The 19268-nt window shown below is 42.5% G+C and overlaps 5 protein-coding genes across 5 annotated transcripts; all 5 read right to left on the reverse strand.

Moving 5' to 3' along the window:
- On the reverse strand, positions 1 to 430 carry LOC129147470 (keratin-associated protein 9-3-like). The gene has a single exon (XM_054709764.1). The coding sequence runs from the start codon at positions 403 to 405 to the stop codon at positions 1 to 3; it is 405 nt and encodes a 134-aa protein (XP_054565739.1). The 5' UTR covers positions 406 to 430.
- A 5249-nt stretch (positions 431 to 5679) lies between these two features.
- Positions 5680 to 6129, reverse strand: LOC129147467 (keratin-associated protein 1-1-like). The gene has a single exon (XM_054709761.1). The coding sequence runs from the start codon at positions 6127 to 6129 to the stop codon at positions 5680 to 5682; it is 450 nt and encodes a 149-aa protein (XP_054565736.1).
- Positions 6130 to 11073: 4944 nt separating this feature from the next.
- On the reverse strand, positions 11074 to 11478 carry LOC129147469 (keratin-associated protein 9-3-like). Its single transcript, XM_054709763.1, has one exon. The coding sequence runs from the start codon at positions 11476 to 11478 to the stop codon at positions 11074 to 11076; it is 405 nt and encodes a 134-aa protein (XP_054565738.1).
- A 3410-nt stretch (positions 11479 to 14888) lies between these two features.
- LOC129147471 (keratin-associated protein 2-3-like) lies at positions 14889 to 15293 on the reverse strand. The gene has a single exon (XM_054709765.1). It carries the CDS (start codon positions 15291 to 15293, stop codon positions 14889 to 14891), a length of 405 nt encoding a protein of 134 aa, XP_054565740.1.
- A 2892-nt stretch (positions 15294 to 18185) lies between these two features.
- On the reverse strand, positions 18186 to 18590 carry LOC114231670 (keratin-associated protein 2-3-like). The gene has a single exon (XM_028145866.2). It carries the CDS (start codon positions 18588 to 18590, stop codon positions 18186 to 18188), a length of 405 nt encoding a protein of 134 aa, XP_028001667.2.
- Positions 18591 to 19268: the final 678 nt, after the last annotated feature.

The raw sequence follows: 19268 nt of genomic DNA on the forward strand, positions 1-19268 counted from the left end.
TTAGCAGGTGGGCTCACAGCAGTAGCAGCAGCAGGCTGGGCGGCAGCAGGACTGTCCACAGTAGGACGGGCGGCAGCAGGCGGCCTGGGCATGGTGCAGCTGGCAGCAGGTTGGGGGGGTGCAGCTCACCACGCAGCAGGGGGGCAGGCAGGTGTCCTCCACACGGCAGTCAGGGCGGCACCACCGGGTGCGGCAGCTCACAGCTCCACAGCCAGTGCCACAGCCAGTGCCACAGCCGGTGCCACAGCAGCTGGTCTGGCAGCAGGTTGGCTGGCAGCAGCTGGTCTGGCAGCAGGTTGGCTGGCAGCAGCTGGTCTGGCAGCAGGTTGGCTGGCAGCAGCTGGGGCCACAGGTCTCACAGGAGCAGCTGGGAAATCCACAGAAGCTAGTTTGACAGCAGGCCATGGTGTCAGGAGTTGGGTTGAGAGGTGTGTTGTTTAGAGAAGTTTCTGAGTTTTGGCTGCACCTTCTACATCTGGCCTTTTATATAGTCCCCAGCGACACCTATTTTCCTGACATTTAGCATCTTTCCTTGAAACTATTTGCAAAGTCAGTCTCTGATTGGCTAATACCTGAGTTGTTTAGAAAGTTATAAATAGCATTTTAATAGCCTGCTTTGGTCATTGCTCAATTACGTCTCATTACGTTTCTTCTTTGCCCTGGGGGGCAAGTGAAGACTCATTGTGGAAGGCAATCATGGCAGCTCCTCTGTGTTAGTCACATGAAGGACCAAACTTGAGCCAACCACTGCCCTGGCTTGCTTTGTCCAGTCTGTCCTTTGATAACCTTCAAGCAGAGTCTATCTAAACTGAACATTTTCTTTGTAGGTGGTCACTCAGTTAGGATCATGATTCATAAACACATTGTCTAGACTTGAATAACATTAATGCCATCAAGACATGAGCACTCACTTGGTTCATCAATATCCAAAAGAAGTATGCCTTTCTGTGATCAGAGTGTGCAAGTTACAGGATCCTCAGAGCTCTAGCCGGCATTTGTCTTCATCATCAATGTACATATTCCCAACTGAGACCCTAATGACTTCAGCTTGTAGATTATTTTCTGACTGTACTAACTTAAGAATATATGCCAGTAATGAACACACATTTTAACAAGTCAGGCAGTACCAAAAGTTAATATTTTCCCTCCCTTTCCCAAAATACACACATCCCTTCCAAAAGTAGTATTCCAGAAGATAACCAATATTAAGTTTGGTACCTGTTCCTCAATACCTTTCTTCCTTTTTTTGTAAACATGAAGCAGCATCTAACACATAGATCTTCTAATTCAGTAGTTGGGGTCTCCTATACTACTTATTTTTAAACAACTTAATTGTAAAATACACATAAAATTTAACATTTTAACCATTTTTAAGAGTGCAGCTCACTAGTGTTAAGTAAATTCACATTGTGAATTCTTTTTATCTTGCAAAACAGAAATTCTATATCCTTTAAACAACTTTCTCCTTCTGTCCTCTCCAAACCCTTGGCAACCACCATTCTACTTCGTGCCTTCGTGAATTTGACCACTCTTGGTACCTCTTACAAGTAGAGTCATCCAGTATTTGTCTGTTTTGTGACTGCCTTATATCACTTAGCATAATGTTCTCAAGAGTCATCCATGTTGTAGAATGTGTCAGAGATTCCTTTTTAAAATTTTATTGTTGACACTATTACAGATGTCCCCTATTCACTCACCCCCGTTTTACCCGTCTCCACCCAGCCCCTCCCCACTCCTCCCTCTGGCCTTCACCACACTGTTGTCTGTGTCCTTGGGCTATGCCTATATGTTCTTTGGCTAATCTTTTCCCCTTCTTTCATCTACTCCTCCCCACCCCCACCCCTCTGACATCTGTAATATTCCACTGTATACCTACACCTCAGTTTGTTTAATCCATTCATCCATCAATGGACACTTGGGTTGCTTCCACCTTTGGATATATGATTAATACTGATTTTGGTTTGCAAACTGGCCCACATACACGAAGGTCAAGGAGAAACAAAAGAAAGAGGCAGACCATTCCATATTAGTAGGTGGCAGATTTAAAAAGCAACAAATAACAAATGCTGGTGAGGATGTCGAGGAAAGGGAATGCTAGTCCACTGCTGGTGGGAATGCAGATTGGTGCATCCACTATGGAAAACAGTATGAAATTTACTCAAAAATTAAAAATGGAACTACCATTTGACCCAGTGGTCCCACTTCTAGGAATATGTCCTAAGAAGCCTGAAACACCAATCAGAAAGAATATATTACCCCCATGTTCATAGCAGTGTTATTTACAACAGCTAAGGTCTGAAAACAGCCCAAGTGCCCATCAGTAGATGAGTGGATAAAAAAGCTGTAGTGCATTTAACGGAATATATGCAGCTGTAAAAAGGATTTCTTACTCTTTGCAACAGCATGGGGGGGTGGGGGGTGGGCGGGTCTGGTGAATAATATGCTAAGTGAAATATGCCAGTCAGAGAAAGACAAATATCATATGATCTCACAAGTGGAATCTAATGAATATAATAAACGGAAGAACAAAATAGGTCCAGAGACAGGGAGGCATGGAACAGACTGACATGTCCCAGAGGGGAGGGCGGGGGAGACAGGAAGAGATTAACCAAAGAACTCATAAACATATATGCATAACCAAAGGACACAGACAATAGTGTGGTGAATGCCTGGGGTGCGGCGGGAGCTGGGAGAAGGTGGGTAAAGGGGGGATAATTGGGGGACCTTTGTAATGCTGTCAACAATAAGATAAAATTTTATTAAAAAAAAAACTTTGGGTGGGGGGGCAACAGGGTGATAAGGACACATAATGTAATACCTTAATAAAAAATTAAATAAAAATATACATTGATATTTAGCAAAAAAACTTTGTCTTTCACCATTGAGTATGATGTTGGTATGGGCTTTTCATATATGACTTTTATTATGCAGAGACAGTTTCCTTCTATTCTTAGTTTGTTGAGTATGTGTGTGTGTTTTTTTAATCACGAAAGACTGTTGGATTTCATCAAATGTTTTTTCTGCATCTATTGAGATAAAAGCATGTGTTCTCCCCCTTCATTCTGCTATGTGATGTATTGGATTGAATGATTTTCATATGTTGAAAATTTACTTTGTCATGGTGTATATCCTTTAAAGTGCTTTTGAATTCTGTTTGATAGTATTTTGTCAAGGGATATTGCATCAATATTAATCAGGGATACTGGTCTGTAGTTTTCTTTTCTTGTAGTGTCTGTCTGACTTGGGTATCAAGGTAATGCTGGCTTCATAGAATGAGTTTGGAAGTGTTTCTCCTTCTTTCATTTTCTTTAAGTGTTTGTTAGAATTCATCAGTAAAGCCGTCTGATTCTGGGATTTTCTCTTTTAGGAGGTTGTTTATTACTGATTCAGTCTTCTTCTTAGCTATAGCTCTGTTCAGATTTCTGTATCTCTATGATTCAGTTTTGATAGGAAATACCCACTTCATCTAGATTAACCAATTTGTTGACCTATCCTATACATACTATTACGGTTTCTTTTAAATAGCTATGTGGTATTCCTGAGTATGACCACAGCGCACTCTCTTCAGTCATCCCCTACTGATAAAAATCTCAATTGTTTTTAGTTTGTGCTTTTGAATTTTAAAAAATCATAGAATTTTAAGCTGAAAGTAACTTTAAACAAGTCCAGAGTTAGGAGATTAGAGGTGGTCACATGATGTAGGGAACTGAGCTCTTAACTGAGAATTAATTTAATCCAACCAAAGAGGCTTCTCAAACTGGTTCTACCATTAAGTGACTGAACCTCAGAAAAGTCACTTAGTCCCTCTGAGCATTGGTTTGTTCGTCTTTAAGATGAGATGCTCTCTCAGACACCTCCAGGGCGAAAATTGTGCTATTGCTCCACCAGATCATTGGTCCCTTAAGGGGTGATCTGCCCATGTCCGGTTCGCCTTGGTTTCCTAGCTAGTATCTTCTGCACCATCTGCGTGTCCATGCTCAGTATGCACTTGCTGAATTAAAGAGGGGATGAATGATGAGCAGTGTATGGTAATGATAAACATCCGAATTTGCCTCCTACTAAAGTCACTTGCCCATTTATTTATTTATTTATTTATTTATTTATTTTTCTCGTCTTCCTTTCTGTTCTGGTGTTCAAGGGGTGTTTTCTGGATTGGATCAGATTTCTAGGTGCTGCGTCAGGGAAAGTGGTTCTTTGCCTACATGTTATCCTTTATTCATTCTAATTACTTGATGTTTATTAACCTATAAATGAATAAAGCATTGGAATTTTAACCAAAGTAATATTCTTTCTTTTTTTATCCTCACCCAAGGATATGTTTATTGATTTTAGAGAGAGAGGAAGGGAGAGAGAGAGAAAGAGAAACATCATTTGGTGCCTCCCGTATGCAGCCTGATGGGCGATTGAACCTGCAACCTAGGTATGTGCCCTGACTGGGAATCTAATTTGAAACCTCTTGGTGTACAGGACGACATTCCAACCAAGTGAGCCACCCAGTCAGGGCCAAGGTAATATTCTTCATAAAAAAGAATACCTTCAGTCTCATCCAGTTCTAATCCCAAGAAACCATGAATTAATCCTGATCCTTTCCCCAAAATTTGTGAAATATTCTGCGATACTTGTGTTTAAATTCATTTAATATATGTATTATATATAAATGCATGTGTATGTATAATACATATGTATTTCTGTTAAGCATACATTTAAGCCAATGTACAATATGTTGCTTCTAAAAATAGAGCAAAATCTTCATTATCCTCATTTTCAGTTTAGAAACTAGGGAAGAAAAGTTTTTGGAGTAAAAATCTCCATCTAATTAAAAGCATATTTCCCCAGAGAGGCTTCCTCAACTTGTAGTTCGCTTGCTTTATTCTGCAAGACCACATGCAAATGGAAGAGTGGGGTTACTAGCATACATTACCAGTGTTTGAAGATTGCCTGAAAGAGCATTCCTTTAACAGATGTGAAAAAAAATGACTCATATTCTGGCGCTAGATTCAGAGTCCTGGCTCTGTAGCTTTCTGGTTGTGAAAGCACTGTGTGAGGTCAGGACTTGGTCATAGAGCTGTGCCACTTCTGAGGCCCTAGAACTGCCTTTTCTGGATGTTTTTATGGGGATTAACCTCCACTGGATCTCATCACAAATTTTCCTAGCATTGTATAAGAAGAGCAGTGTGGCATAGCAAAACCAGATTAAAATATTTTGAATGACTTTCTATGAAATATACATCAAATATTTTGAATGACTTTCTATGAAATATACATCATGAGCATACTCAATGAAGAAAAAGAGACATGTCTGCTGCACCAAATAAATATAATTTATTAGGCGTTAGTATAGTATTCCTCTTTTATGGGAAGTGCAGTTTGCAGGATGGTAGAGAGGAGGTGAACGCGTCTGAGAAGTATAGACAGTTCCTCCCCGGCCTCGGCAGCACTGAGTTCTGGAGCGGGGGATCGAATACTTGCTGAAGGTCAAGCCCAATGCAAATTGGTTTTCCCATTTCTTGAGTCAAATTTGTATTTTGGCAGCCTCAGTGGGGAGATCAGGTCTGTGAGGCTCAAGTATTTGCTAACTCCCACAACAAAAGCCAAACAAAAGTTCCAGAACTTGTTAGTGGTCCAGGGATGGTTGAGTTGGAAATTGAAACTTCAGGTTGAAAACCATTAATTTGGCTTTTAGCAGGTGGGCTCACAGCAGTAGCAGCAGCAGGCTGGGCGGCAGCAGGACTGTCCACAGTAGGACGGGCGGCAGCAGGCGGCCTGGGCATGGTGCAGCTGGCAGCAGGTTGGGGGGGTGCAGCTCACCACGCAGCAGGGGGGCAGGCAGGTGTCCTCCACGCGGCAGTCAGGGCGGCACCACCTGGTGCGGCAGCTCACAGCTCCACAGCCAGTGCCACAGCCAGTGCCACAGCCAGTGCCACAGCAGCTGGTCTGGCAGCAGGTTGGCTGACAGCAGCTGGTCTGGCAGCAGGTTGGCTGGCAGCAGCTGGTCTGGCAGCAGGTTGGCTGGCAGCAGCTGGTCTGGCAGCAGGTTGGCTGGCAGCAGCTGGTCTGGCAGCAGCTGGGTCCACAGGTCTCACAGGAGCAGCTGGGAAATCCACAGAAGCTAGTTTGACAGCAGGCCATGGTGTCAGGAGTTGGACTGAGAGGTGGGTTGCTTGGAGAAATTTTTTAGGTTTGGTGATAACTTCTACATTGGGCCTTTTATAAGCCTTGGCCAGCTATTATTTACATAATTCCCAAAGTCTCTTCCTTGTTTGTGTTTAAATAAGTTGTTTGTGAATGATAATTGCCCTGTTCCTGAGTTACTTGTGCAACCTTCTGAAAGCCTTTAAAGGTTTATTTTATTTGGTCTTCATTTAGGATCTTTTACCATGGCCCCAGTAGTCATTTGCGTTCCTTGAGGACATAACCCCTAATTTCCCATATTCGTTACAATATGCTCATTGCCCAGAGAATAATTGACTGATGCCTCACCTTTAAGGAGTGTCAATATTACTCAATGTTGACCCTAATAATTGAGCTCTTGGGTCTCACATGACAGTTTGATGCTCAGCCACGTTGACAGCTGCCCCTTCCCTACCCTTTCTTTTCTTCACTTTGCCAGAGCAGCCGAGTGATTCAGCTGGACAGAATGGGATGCTTTCATCGGGGGCTGGGAAATATGGATGAATTGTTCACTGAGAACATTTTTGAAACATTATGTGTCCAAACAGTTCTGAGTACTTTGCTTGCATCAATTCATTTAATTTTCACAGCAACCCTACGGGGTAGGTATCATTGCTATTATACCATCTCTATGAGGACAGTGAGGCACAAACAGATTTAAGTCATTCACCCAAGTTCACACTAACAAATGGTGAATCTGAAATTTGAACCATGCCATCTGACTCCAGACTAAACTTGCAACTATTACAGTCTTTTCCACATAAGCAGGTGTTCTAGGGCCGTGGTCGGCAAATTGCGGCTCGCGAGTCATATGCGGCTCTTTGGCCCCTTGAGTGTGGCTCTTCCACAAAATACCACGACCTGAGCAAGTCTATTTTGAAGAAGTGGCGTAAGAAGAAGTTTAAGTTTAAAAAATGTGGCTCTCAAAAGAAATTTCAATCGTTGTACTGTTGATATTTGGCTCTGTTGACTAATGAGTTTGCCGACAACTGTTCTAGGGAAAACCAATGGAAATTTGCCCTATTTCTTACAGACTTTTGGAGAGTAGAGGGAGGAAAGACAGAGTTTAGCATGAGTAATAACTCTGTGATTAGAGATTTCTCTGGAGATTTTATTTAATTTACTTAAAAAAATATTTTTTTATTGATTTCAGAGAGGAAAGGAGAGGGAGGGAGAGATAGAAATATCAATGATGAGAGAGAATCATTGATTGGCAGCTTCCTGCACGCCCTCCACAGGGAATTGAGCCCACAATCGGGGCATATGCCCTGACCAGGAATAGAACTGTGATGTCCTAGGTCATAGGTCAATGCACAACCATTGAGCCATGCCATCTGGCAGGAGATTTTATTTTTTTAAAACTATATAATAGGTATACTTCAAGAAAATCTTAAGTGCTGAAAGAGTTAACATGTGACTTGTGACTACTTGACTTGTGACTTCATCCAATAGATTTAAATGTTCTTTTCTTAAAATTGAGATATGATTGACATATAATATTGTATTAGTTTTAAGTGTACAACATAATGATTTGATATCCTATATAATAAAAGGCTAATATGCAAATTGTCCCCTGGACCAGGAGTTTAACCGGGAGTTTGACTAGGGGGTAGGGCCGGCCAGCCAACCACCCCAGCCCCCCCCCCGCCAACAACCCCCCCCTCCGCATCAGGGACAGGGCTGGCCAACCACCCATGGCCCCTCCCTCCAGCTGGCCAGGCCTGATCAGCCTGATTGGGGCAGGCCAGCCGGACCCCACCTGTGCACGAATTCGTGCACTGGGCCTCTAGTATGTATATATTGTGAAATGATCACCACAGTAAGTTAAGATCCATCACCACACATAGTTAGATTTTTTTTCTTGTGCTGAGAATAAATGCTCCTAACTGCATAAAAATCACACTCTTAATATATTAAAACTGGAGTATGTGGCATACTATGGTGTGTTAGACCTAGAGTGTGCAGTTTACTGTAGTTGATAGAGACTAATCCAATGCCACATAGGGGGTTTGAATCAGAACGCCAAGTGTTAATTCTGCTTCTCTAGAAATGACAGCTTTGAGATGAGATCATAACTCTTCCCAGGTGAATTAAGACATTTTCAAATTCCACATCAAATGTGAATTGAAAGGTCTGGTTCTTTGTGAATATTTTTGCTTCTTCTCCTTTAGCAAATCTGTATCACCAATTCTTTAATTAGCTAATATTTCCACATTGGATGTTTTAAATATGTGGATTTCTTGTTACTACAATCTCAGGAGCTAATTCATACCTAAATTTAGCAGAATCTTTGATACTAAAATGATTTATCTTTCCTTGCACACATTTCAGATGTTTGAGGAGTTAAAATTCATATTGACAAGGGCACTGGAGATGGAGTAGCATTAGATATCATATTTCCATTTCTGTGCTTCTCTACCATGGCATTGCTTTCAACATCTTTCTCACTGAAAAATTTAACTCAGTTTTCATGTTTCTGGTCTTTAGTTGCCCTTAGAGAATTATTAAGAATAAGGTGTTTTAGTCAGGATTCTCCAACAAGATATTAAATTCAGGAGTGGGCAAAAGCAGGTTGTGAATGACATTTTTTTGAGTTAATAAAGCTATTATAGTAATCAAACTAGAATGTCTTTTTCCATATGAACAACTGTAAACCTACTTTTGCCCCCCCCTGTATATATGTATTTATTATGCGGGATTGGCTCATACAACTATGGAGACTGAGAAGTCCCACTAGGAGCACTGATCTGAGGGCAGAAGACAGATGTCCCAACTCGAGCAAGAGAGCAAATTTGCCCTTCTGCCTTTTTTGTTTTATTTGTGCCCTCAGTGGATTAACTGATGACTGGCTGCGTTGGTGAGGGTGGCTCATCTTTTTTACTCAGTATGCAGGCCAAATGCTAATCTCTTCTGAAAACACCCTCACAGGCACACCCAGAAATAACGTTATCTGCTTATCCCTTAGCCCAGTGATCGACAAACCGCGGCTCGAGAGCCATATGCGGCTCTTTGGCCCCTTGAGTGTGGCTCTTCCACAAAATACCACATGCAGGCGTGCACGTACAGTGCGATGGAAACTTTGTGGCCCATGCGCAGAAGTCAGTTTTCGGCCTGGGCGAGTCTATTTTGAAGAAGTGGCGTTAGAACACTCAAGGGGCCAAAGAGCCACACTGGGGCGTTAGAACCCTCAAGGGGCCAAATCGCGAGCCGTGGTTTGCTGACCACTGCCTTAGCCCAATCAACTTGAGACAATATTAACCATCACATAATGTATGATGCTTAAAATTTGAGAATTTTACCTCTCTGCCACAGAATGAAGACTAATCTGAGCATTCCCTTACATTTCCTAAATAAAGAAAGAAAATCAAGATTTTTTTCCTACCACTTAAGTCCCTTGCTTCCTGATTGGTTCTCATACAAAGAGTAAGAAGTTTAATCATTTGTGATCTCCCCCTGTGTAGATTTTCTATTCTGTTTAAATGCTGGATACTCTATTGCTGGTCTTTTTTTGGGGGTGGGGGGAATGCCAGTACCTTTACACTTAAAGCTTTTTAAAATTATTGTGCCCATTTCTTTTAAAAAAAAATATATATATTTTATTGATTCTTCACAGAGAGGAAGGGAGAGGGATAGAGAATTAGAAACATCGATGAGAGAGAAACATTGATCAGCTGCCTCCAGCACACCTCCGACCGGGGATGTGCCCGCAACCCAGGTACATGCCCCTGACCAGAATCGAACCTGAGACCCTTGAGTCCGCAGGCCGATGCTCTATCCCCTGAGCCAAACTGGCTAGGGCAATTCCTTTTGATTTTAATTATTTCATTTAAGTTATGTTGCCCAGACAATTCCAGAACTATAAGAAGAGAGGATGTTATTCTCAAATTTGGATAGATACTAACCTATTGAATTATTTTTCTTTAAGATGTCAGGGTTCCATTTTCTAGTTATAAGTTTTGGGTATTCTTTCAATTTCTTAAGCTACATTTAATCAGTTCTCTGCATCAGTTGCAGCTGCCTTCCTTCAATGCCTGAGAGGTAAGACATGGTTGATGCACCAAACAAATGAACACCCTCAACTTTTTATCCTAAATCATGTAACAAGATTTTTTTCTTCTCTCCTGAATTCCAACCTGGCTCATTTGGTGTTTCTGAGTTGAAGCCATTGTAAGTAAAAGATGCATCTAGTCTAAATCATCCCAACATGATGGGAGACAGGAGACTGGCAGAGGAGGGAATAGAGGTGCTGTATAGGCATGTGTAGGTTGTGCCCTGATGGGGTGTTATGTCCACTTAGAGGAAGGAAAGAGCTGTAGGCTCAACAAGCTGTGAAATTCTTGTAATGTTGTGCTAGTGGAGAATTCTATCTCTTTGACTTTTTAAAAAATTGAGGTGAAATTCTTTTAATCATATAGTTTGGCTGCAGAATATTGGACCACTTAATGGCAAAACAAAGAAAAACTACCTTTTAAAGACCATTATTAAAGGCATAGTAATGAAAACCCACAGTGCTTTGCCACATTTATTGAGATATTGGAAAATCCCAGTATCAATAACAAGTTTAAAAGAAAAGAACTCGTCAACAATGACTTCATCACTGAAGAATGAAAATTTTTATTAAATCCCAAACCCAATGAGCTGTTGAAATATTTCAGGAGATATTTATGGTAATATATCATGCCCTCTTTTCAGATTGTAGGACTTTGGTTGATATCCAGGTCTATGAAATACTTTTGGTCTTCTATTATACATTAATGTACATCTTAGGGAAATTATGCAGCTCTGTGAGAAGAGGATGCAAGCTGGGTTGTGAGTATTTGGAGCTCAGAAGTTTGTTGAGACTCTAACATTGGTTAGTTTGGATGTGCCATTTTCTCAGGATTCCCATCAGAAGGAGGTTTTTCAACAGGTGGGCTCACAGCAGTAGCAGCAGCAGGCTGGGCGGCAGCAGGACTGTCCACAGTAGGACGGGCGGCAGCAGGCGGCCTGGGCATGGTGCAGCTGGCAGCAGGTTGGGGGGGTGCAGCTCACCACGCAGCAGGGGGGCAGGCAGGTGTCCTCCACGCGGCAGTCAGGGCGGCACCACCGGGTGCGGCAGCTCACAGCTCCACAGCCAGTGCCACAGCCAGTGCCACAGCCGGTGCCACAGCAGCTGGTCTGGCAGCAGGTTGGCTGGCAGCAGCTGGTCTGGCAGCAGGTTGGCTGGCAGCAGCTGGTCTGGCAGCAGCTGGTCTGGCAGCAGCTGGGGCCACAGGTCTCACAGGAGCAGCTGGGAAATCCACAGAAGCTAGTTTGACAGCAGGCCATGGTGTCAGGAGTTGGACTGAGAGGTGGGTTGCTTGGAGGAGTTTCTGACTTAGGGCTGCTTGTTCCACTGGGACCTTTTATAGGCTTTGGCCAGATCTGTGTCATGGATAGCATTTTTCTCTTGTTACTCTTTAAACAAGCTTTCCCAGGGCCCTCTGATTATTCAGATACTGAGTTATTTTAAACATATGTCCAAATTGGTTTTTCCTTATTGCTTAGCTGGTAGTACTCACCAAATGTGTCCAGTGCCCCTGGTAGAGTTGTTTTTTTGTTTTGTTTCCAAACAATGCTGTAATTTTTACTTGACAAAGTGACTCTCATTCACCAAAACTCAAGTCTTCAGAAAAAAAAAAATTAGCCATTGACTGTTACTGTTAACCATTGCCTTTATGTAAGACTATCTTTTTTTTTTCCTAAATATATATTTTTTTAATTGATTTCAGAGAGAAAAGGAGAGGGAGAGAGAGAAACATCAATGATGAGAGAGAATCACTGATCGGCTGCCTCCTGCATGTCCCACAGTGGGGATCGAGCCTGCAACCCCGGGCATGTGTCCTGACTGGGAATCAGACCGAGGCCTCCTGGTTCATAGGTTGACGCGCAGCCACTGAGCCATGCTGGCTGGGCTATGTAAGGCTGTCTTTATATTTGTTTAGATTAATAAGATATCAGTCTCTACAATCACCCACATAGAAACTCTGATAAACTCCACTTCATAGAAATTAATAGATCTTTCTAGAAATTGGATCTTTCTAATTTCTATGCTCTCTCCTGAACTTCACACATTCAGCCTTGAGGAAACATTTATCACTCAGGAGGATATGTGGAACAAAACCTGTTCCGTTCCAATTTACTATGGATATTTTGTTACCAAAAATTTAAAATAAGGGCTAAAATTAATATCTAGTAATCAGGAAAAAATTCACAAAAATTTTAAGTGTAATTTATATTTCTATGAAACATGAAAATCATTGCTGTATAGTTTATCTGGATAGTATTGATTTCTCAGAGGTGAGATTTATTTCAGTTTACATCATTTTATGTAACTACACCTTGTGTCTTATGGAAGAATATCAGACCAAAGAGCAAAACAACTTAATTTATAAAGGTGAACCAATAAAATAAGTAGCAGGAACTTGGAAATACTTTTTCTGGATCACAGTGCTTATAGGGCAGGACAGGAAATGGATGATCAAATATTGTTCAAAATGTGCAAAGTAAAATGGAAACAATTCCTGGTAGTTGCTAAAAGAAAAAAAAATTGATGTTTATTGTTACAGGGGGAGAAATGAAAAAAAAGTTATGTCCAAAAGAACATAGTGTTGCTACTTATGGAAGGCTTATTCCTTCCTTCCAATCATGAATAGATGTACATAATTAGCTTTTATGGGGTAGAAGTGTTGGTTAATACAAGGATAGAATTAAAAAGTGATTCATGCCAGTGTCAATAAAGATGTTCATGTCATATGATAACCATGACTGTAGGTATGAAGTTGAAAAATGGTTAAATGGAATCATTACATATTAGAGATCAAAACCTTAATAAATCATCTTGTCCAACCATTTAATTTTATAGGTACAGAAACTGACATCATTCTTTTTATAAATAGCACATGTTTATTAAATCCTATTACATATGAGGTACTAAAGGGTTATGTAGAAAGCAAAACCTAATCTGCTTGCCTCACATTTTGCTCTAGTGCACAAATCAGTATAGTATTGATAGGAGGGATTATTCAAGGAAAAGAGTCAAATATAAACCCATTTAATCTCAAAGTTCTAAATTGGGACATTGGTGCTAATGTTATGAACTACTTTTAATTCCCTCTGAACATCAGTTGATGTTAAAATACCATTGAGTCTAGGAATGGCTGCATTTTGGAGAGGTTATTGACTTGCTACATTCACATAGCCCAGTGATGGGCAACCTTTTGAGCTTGGTGTGTCAAACTTCGCCAAAAAACTGAGCATAACTCGGGTAGTGTGTCACTTTGAGGAAAAAACATTATTTCGCAAATGTTTCATCCTCAGGAGCAGCAAATGTTTCATCCTCGGCATGCGGCCGCCTCAGCGGCCACGTGTCATCAGAAATGGCATGCGTGTCAGTGCTGACACGCGTGTCATAGGTTCGCCATCACTGACATAGCCAGTACATAGCCAGAAGAGCTGGGTATAAAACACTTATCCTTCATTTCTAAATCTGTTCATTTTATTTTCTGCTGCTGTCCAGAATGAGAGTTAGTAAAATTCGTTGTCTTCTGTTTTAAAAATATTTTACAGTAGCTCAAGAATGTGAATATTACTGGAAGGCAGAATACATGGTGGGGTAGTGATTTTAAACACACAGTAAATAAGCATAAGTATGTTAACATTCTTTCAGGTGTCTGCTGATCAAAAGAGTTCCCTCTAGAACTGCAGTAAATCACATTTGCTTCCTAATTGTTTTCATTTCCCACATTGAGACTAGCTAACATTCCTTCAGAGTTTCTAGGTCTGCCATCCTCTTCGTGTCTTCTTTATTCTGTCGCCATCATCTTAGTTCAGCTCTCAGTTTGTTTCTGTGTAGTCATCATATGTACAGCCTGTGGTCTTCTGTTTTTATAAGCAGTGACCATAGGAACTGCCCCCGTGTCCACCTCCTGTCATGCCATTCATTCCCCTGCCTCAAGGCTTCCAACAGCTCCTTAGTGCTTATTGCCTTAAGGGCATACTCATTTGGTTAATATTCAAAGCACACAAATGTTCCAAATTTACCTTCCACTATTAGTCTATCTATATCCAGTGCCCCCAGGCAACTCTCCTCTGAACAGCCTGTCTATACCTGTGTGCATACTGTTTCCATAGTTGAGAATGCCATCTTCCCTCAAAACTGTACCCCAAAATCTTAACGCTCATAAAATGCTTGGGTTCTCCTTTCAGTCTTTCTTGTTCTCCAATAGTGACTTCTTGTTGATACCAAATAGGGTGTTGTGCTTTGACTTTTTTCATATTCTAATTTTTAGTTGAGTGATAATGAATTTGAATCACCTTTCTGGAAGTTTCTTGAAGAGGGGAACATTTTAAAGTCAATTTTACTTTCTATTATATACCATACCGTGTGTAACTTGCAGATGGTAGTCAGTCAGCACATTTATTAAAATTTAATGAACAAAATTAGAATGAATAAATAAAACCAAAGCTGTGATTGCTAGGCCAAAGAAGAGAAGTTTATTAGAAACCGAACATGCCAGAAAGACCTAAGATCTAAGATGGAAAGAAAGAAGTTGCTACTGTTACAAAAACTTGAGGACAGCCCAAATCTTAATAGATGAGTTTGGATCTATTTGCAACTTCTGGCTGACTTGAGGTCCTAATGGCTCAGGGCAGGAGCTGTGTTGGGTAGAGAAGGTTGATTGCTTGCTCTAGGCAGCTCAGCAGCAGCAGGAGGGGCAGGTCCTGCAGGTGGTGCGGCAGGGGGCAGGCTGGCAGCAGGGGGGCCGGCAGCAGGGCGCCTGCACACAGATGGGCTGGCAGCAGGTGGAGGCCCAGCAGCAGGGGCGGCAGACAATGGCCGTGCAGGACGTGGGGCAGCAGGCGATGGGGCGGCAGCAGCCCTCCTGCAGGCCACAGGGGTCACAGCAGATGGGGCGGCGGCAGGGCTCGCAGATGGGGCGCGTGCAGCGGGGCACGCAGGTCACGGGGCGGCACACGGTGGTCTGGCAGCAGCAGGGGCGGCAGCAGCAGGGGTCTCGGCAGCAGCAGGGCTGGCAGCAGCAGGGCTGGCAGCAGCCTCCCCCACAGCTGGAGCAGGTGGAGCCACAGCAGGAGCCGGTCATGGTGGTGTCTGGGGTGGGATGAGTTGGACTGGTGAGAGGAGTTGGGTGTTCTCAGGTGTGAATGCCTTCCTCCCCTTTAGGGTCCTTTATATACCCTGGCCTGGTGCTGATGACCCCTCTTGTTTACCTTTTGGCCAATTAAGTAAAAGTTTGTTTTGACTAATGGTTGCATTGCTCATGACAGACTCATGATCTCATTAAAGAACTATTTTTAACGTTAAATATGGGCATATCATCAAAATTTAAGCAGTCACAGTCATTTCAGGTGATAGCAACTCTTGATGCTCATTTTGAGTAGATAGCAACTGATGAATCCTGGACAAATGGTTCTGTAGGAATTGCAATTTTTAAAAGAAATTAAACCTAATATAGCGGTTTATAGAACAATGACTAGATCCTAACCTTGGCCCTCAAGAGCTCTCTGAAAAGCCTACATGTTAATCACACAGGTATTGCACATGTCCTTCCTTGGAACTACATATTACTCGCTATAATGGAATGTATACATACCTTGAATAAGACTGCAGCTCATATACTTGTGTGGGAAGCACAAAACTTTGTTTTTGTAAACCACGTAAGTATTGGAATAAAGCATTCAAGACTGCCATCTACTTTTTATTTCTTTTCTCCAGTTCATGCTGTGCATATCTCTGGTCCTTCTGATCACAGAATGCTGATCATGAGACATGGCATTTAAAAAAAATATGTATGTATTTTTATTTCAGAGAGGAAGGGAGAGGGAGAGATAGAAACATCAGTGATGAGAGAATCATTGATCGGCTGCCTCCTTCACGCCCCCTACTGGAGATCGAGCCTGCAACCCAGGCATGTGGGGAATTGAACTGTGACCTCCTGTTTCATAGGTTGACGCTCAACCACTGAGCCATACCAGCTGGGCAAGAGATATGGCATTCTTTGTACTTGGTTTTCTTGTGTAAGTGATCAAGAATGATGTCATGAGAAGCTTTTTCTTAATTTACCTGCACATGGTGCTATGACTAAGAAGTGACAAGATGGGGGTTTCCCACCAGGAACGCAAACATGTGCAATACCTTATTCAGAGGCATTGCCTTGGGAGGCCACACAGCTGCTCTTCCATTGGCTCTGCCAGACATGTGATGGACACACTTCTCCTGGAGGCAGAGGCAGAGGCAGTAAGGAATTGCATGGAAACAACCTCATTACTTTTCTGTGTCACCCCTCCTATTAGTCACCAGCCAGGATTGGGGATCACTTCGGGATCTTTCTCATTATTCAGAAGAATGTGCCTTGGGCCCCAGGAGCTAAAGCTCCCTAAATGGAATTTCAAACATAATTTCAAAACTTTAAAAGGAATGTAAAATGACTAAACATATAGTCACCACTGGGGAAAACAGAGGAGAGAGAAGTCAAGGGGTCTCATCAGTGAAGACCTTTGAGTCGCTCACATGTCACATTCTTTCTCTTGTCCATAGACACACGTGATTTCTTCAAAGCAGTAACCAAAGCCTAGATAAAAACTTGTATATTCTGCTTTCTTCCCTGCCCCCAGGTTTATTAAGGTATAATTGATATATAACCTTGAATAAGTAAAATGTACCGTATATTGTGACGACTTGACACATACATGTTGCAAAATGTTCACTCCAGTAAGGTTAATTAACATATCCTTCACCTCACATAATTATTTTGTTTTTGTTGTGATGAGAACATCAAAGCTCTGCTTTCATAGCAACTTTCAGGTATACAATAGAGTATTGTTAACTATATTATATTGTATGTTGTACGTGTCATCCCCGAACTTATTATAACTGAAAGTTTGTATCCTTTGGCCAGCATCTCCCCATCTCTCCTACACCTCAGCCCCTGGCAACCACCTTCCTATGCTCTGTTCCCATGAGTTCTATGATTTTGGTTACATATATAATGCCATTAATGCTCAAAGTTCAGAGATAAGCAGCCCTTGGGAGTTGGTGTGGATTTACAATCCACAAGAGTGGATTCTAAGTAACAATCAGATCCTTAACATCGCAGGGAATGTGTTATCCAATGCAGTTACACTTGGTCACAGAAGACGGGAGAGCTCCTCTGGCCAGAGGAACTACACTAAAGGGCTTATTTGACTTAAAGGGCTTGTTAGACTTAAAGGCTTATTGTCAGGGGGCTTGCCTCTCCTGGGTCTTTTCTGAGCCTTGGTGATTATAATTACATTAAAATTATATCACTAAGGACTTATTTCATCTCTCATTACTCATTGCTCCTCAACTTCAAAACCAGATGATTGGCCAGATGTCACCTAAGATTCCTTTTACCTGTAAGGCACTGGGCTTTCTATGCTGTGCTAACGGGTGCCAGGCCAGTGAAAGAACCCTCGGACTTGGGACTCTATATGTCAGACAAGAGCAGCCGCCTTACCGATCATTCAGAAGGTGTTTTGTGTGTCTGAATAATGAACACAAGCAACTCTTTATACGTGATGAAAATATAGCCATGTCCACCTTCCTCACTCAGCTCCTGGGCCTTATAAATGCCGTTTACAAGGATAACAAGGAAACTAAGCAGACATAGATTATTGCATAAAACAATGTAGGAGGTTTATTTGGCATCTTGTTTTGAAGTTTTCTGGTCCAAAACAGAGAGACAGAAATCCACTGAAAGGAAATACCACAACGACCATGATTCCTTTGCTGTGAGCACAAAGTTTATTAGAAAACAGACACCATGATTTGGAGCTAGACCAGGATACTCTTCATTGGTAGTTAGCCTGGAAAGGTGTCTCAGGTGTCTCCATGAGCTGTTTGAAGAAATGAGAAATGGTCTTCTCAAGAAAAGCCATGCTGTTCTGCAGTGACGCTAAGGGACAGCAGGATGGACCCGGCCATCTACTGAGGGGCCTTAGGGATGATGCACTGCTCAGCAGCAGCAGGAGGGGCAGGTCCTGCAGGTGGTGCGGCAGGGGGCAGGCTGGCAGCAGGGGGGCCGGCAGCAGGGCGCCTGCACACAGATGGGCTGGCAGCAGGTGGAGGCCCAGCAGCAGGGGCGGCAGACAATGGCCGTGCAGGACGTGGGGCAGCAGGCGATGGGGCGGCAGCAGCCCTCCTGCAGGCCACAGGGGTCACAGCAGATGGGGCGGCGGCAGGGCTCACAGATGGGGCGCGTGCAGCGGGTAACGCAGGTCACGGGGCGGCACACGGTGGTCTGGCAGCAGCAGGGGCGGCAGCAGCAGGGGTCTCGGCAGCAGCAGGGCTGGCAGCAGCAGGGCTGGCAGCAGCCTCCCCCACAGCTGGAGCAGGTGGAGCCACAGCAGGAGCCGGTCATGGTGGTGTCTGGGGGTGGGATGAGTTGGACTGGTGAGAGGAGTTGGGTGTTCTCAGGTGTGAATGCCTTCCTCCCCCACAGGGCCCTTTATATACCCTGGCCTGGTGCTGATGACCACGACACAAGATTATTTCCTTGTTTTTGTTTGTTTATTTTGAAATGGCACTGATAGGCTAATAAATTCTCTAGACACTTTTTGGTGCTCAGGTACTCATAAAAGACTGTTTGTTTTCCTTTTTTTAGTCAAGACTCATTATGTTTTGCTATTTATGGTTCAAATCTGAACTTAATGGTCTTAACTTCAAAGTCTCCAATTATCTTTATAACTTAGCGATGCTTTTACCCATTGGTGTTTTGATAGCACAAGAGTAGCTGTCCTGCTCTTAGGTTTACTTACTGATCAGGAAGTGAATTCCCCGAGTTGAGTGTCCTTTTGCACTGCTAAGCCTCCTGGGCAAAACAAGTTCAGAAAAATACTAAGGAATGTTTTTAAAGTCATGGTTTGTCAGGAAAAGAAGAATTTTTCAGTCTATGTTTTGGAGCTACAGGAATGCATCTTCATAAACTTCTATCATCAATGTTTCTTTTTATTCCATTTTTAAAAAACGTTTGGTAAAATCCATGTAACGTAAAATTGACTATCTTTGCCATTTTTGTGTATATAGTTCAGTGGCATTA

The sequence above is a fragment of the Eptesicus fuscus genome, chromosome 20 (genome assembly GCF_027574615.1).
Source record: "Eptesicus fuscus isolate TK198812 chromosome 20, DD_ASM_mEF_20220401, whole genome shotgun sequence".
Taxonomy (NCBI): Eukaryota; Metazoa; Chordata; class Mammalia; order Chiroptera; family Vespertilionidae; genus Eptesicus; species Eptesicus fuscus.

Bases quoted from the DNA above. Each gene is read 5' to 3' on its own strand.
- LOC114231670 (XM_028145866.2), bottom strand. From the start codon at position 18,590: ATGACCGGCTCCTGCTGTGGCTCCACCTGCTCCAGCTGTGGGGGAGGC.
- LOC129147467 (XM_054709761.1), bottom strand. From the start codon at position 6,129: ATGGCCTGCTGTCAAACTAGCTTCTGTGGATTTCCCAGCTGCTCCTGT.
- LOC129147470 (XM_054709764.1), bottom strand. From the start codon at position 405: ATGGCCTGCTGTCAAACTAGCTTCTGTGGATTTCCCAGCTGCTCCTGT.
- LOC129147469 (XM_054709763.1), bottom strand. From the start codon at position 11,478: ATGGCCTGCTGTCAAACTAGCTTCTGTGGATTTCCCAGCTGCTCCTGT.
- LOC129147471 (XM_054709765.1), bottom strand. From the start codon at position 15,293: ATGACCGGCTCCTGCTGTGGCTCCACCTGCTCCAGCTGTGGGGGAGGC.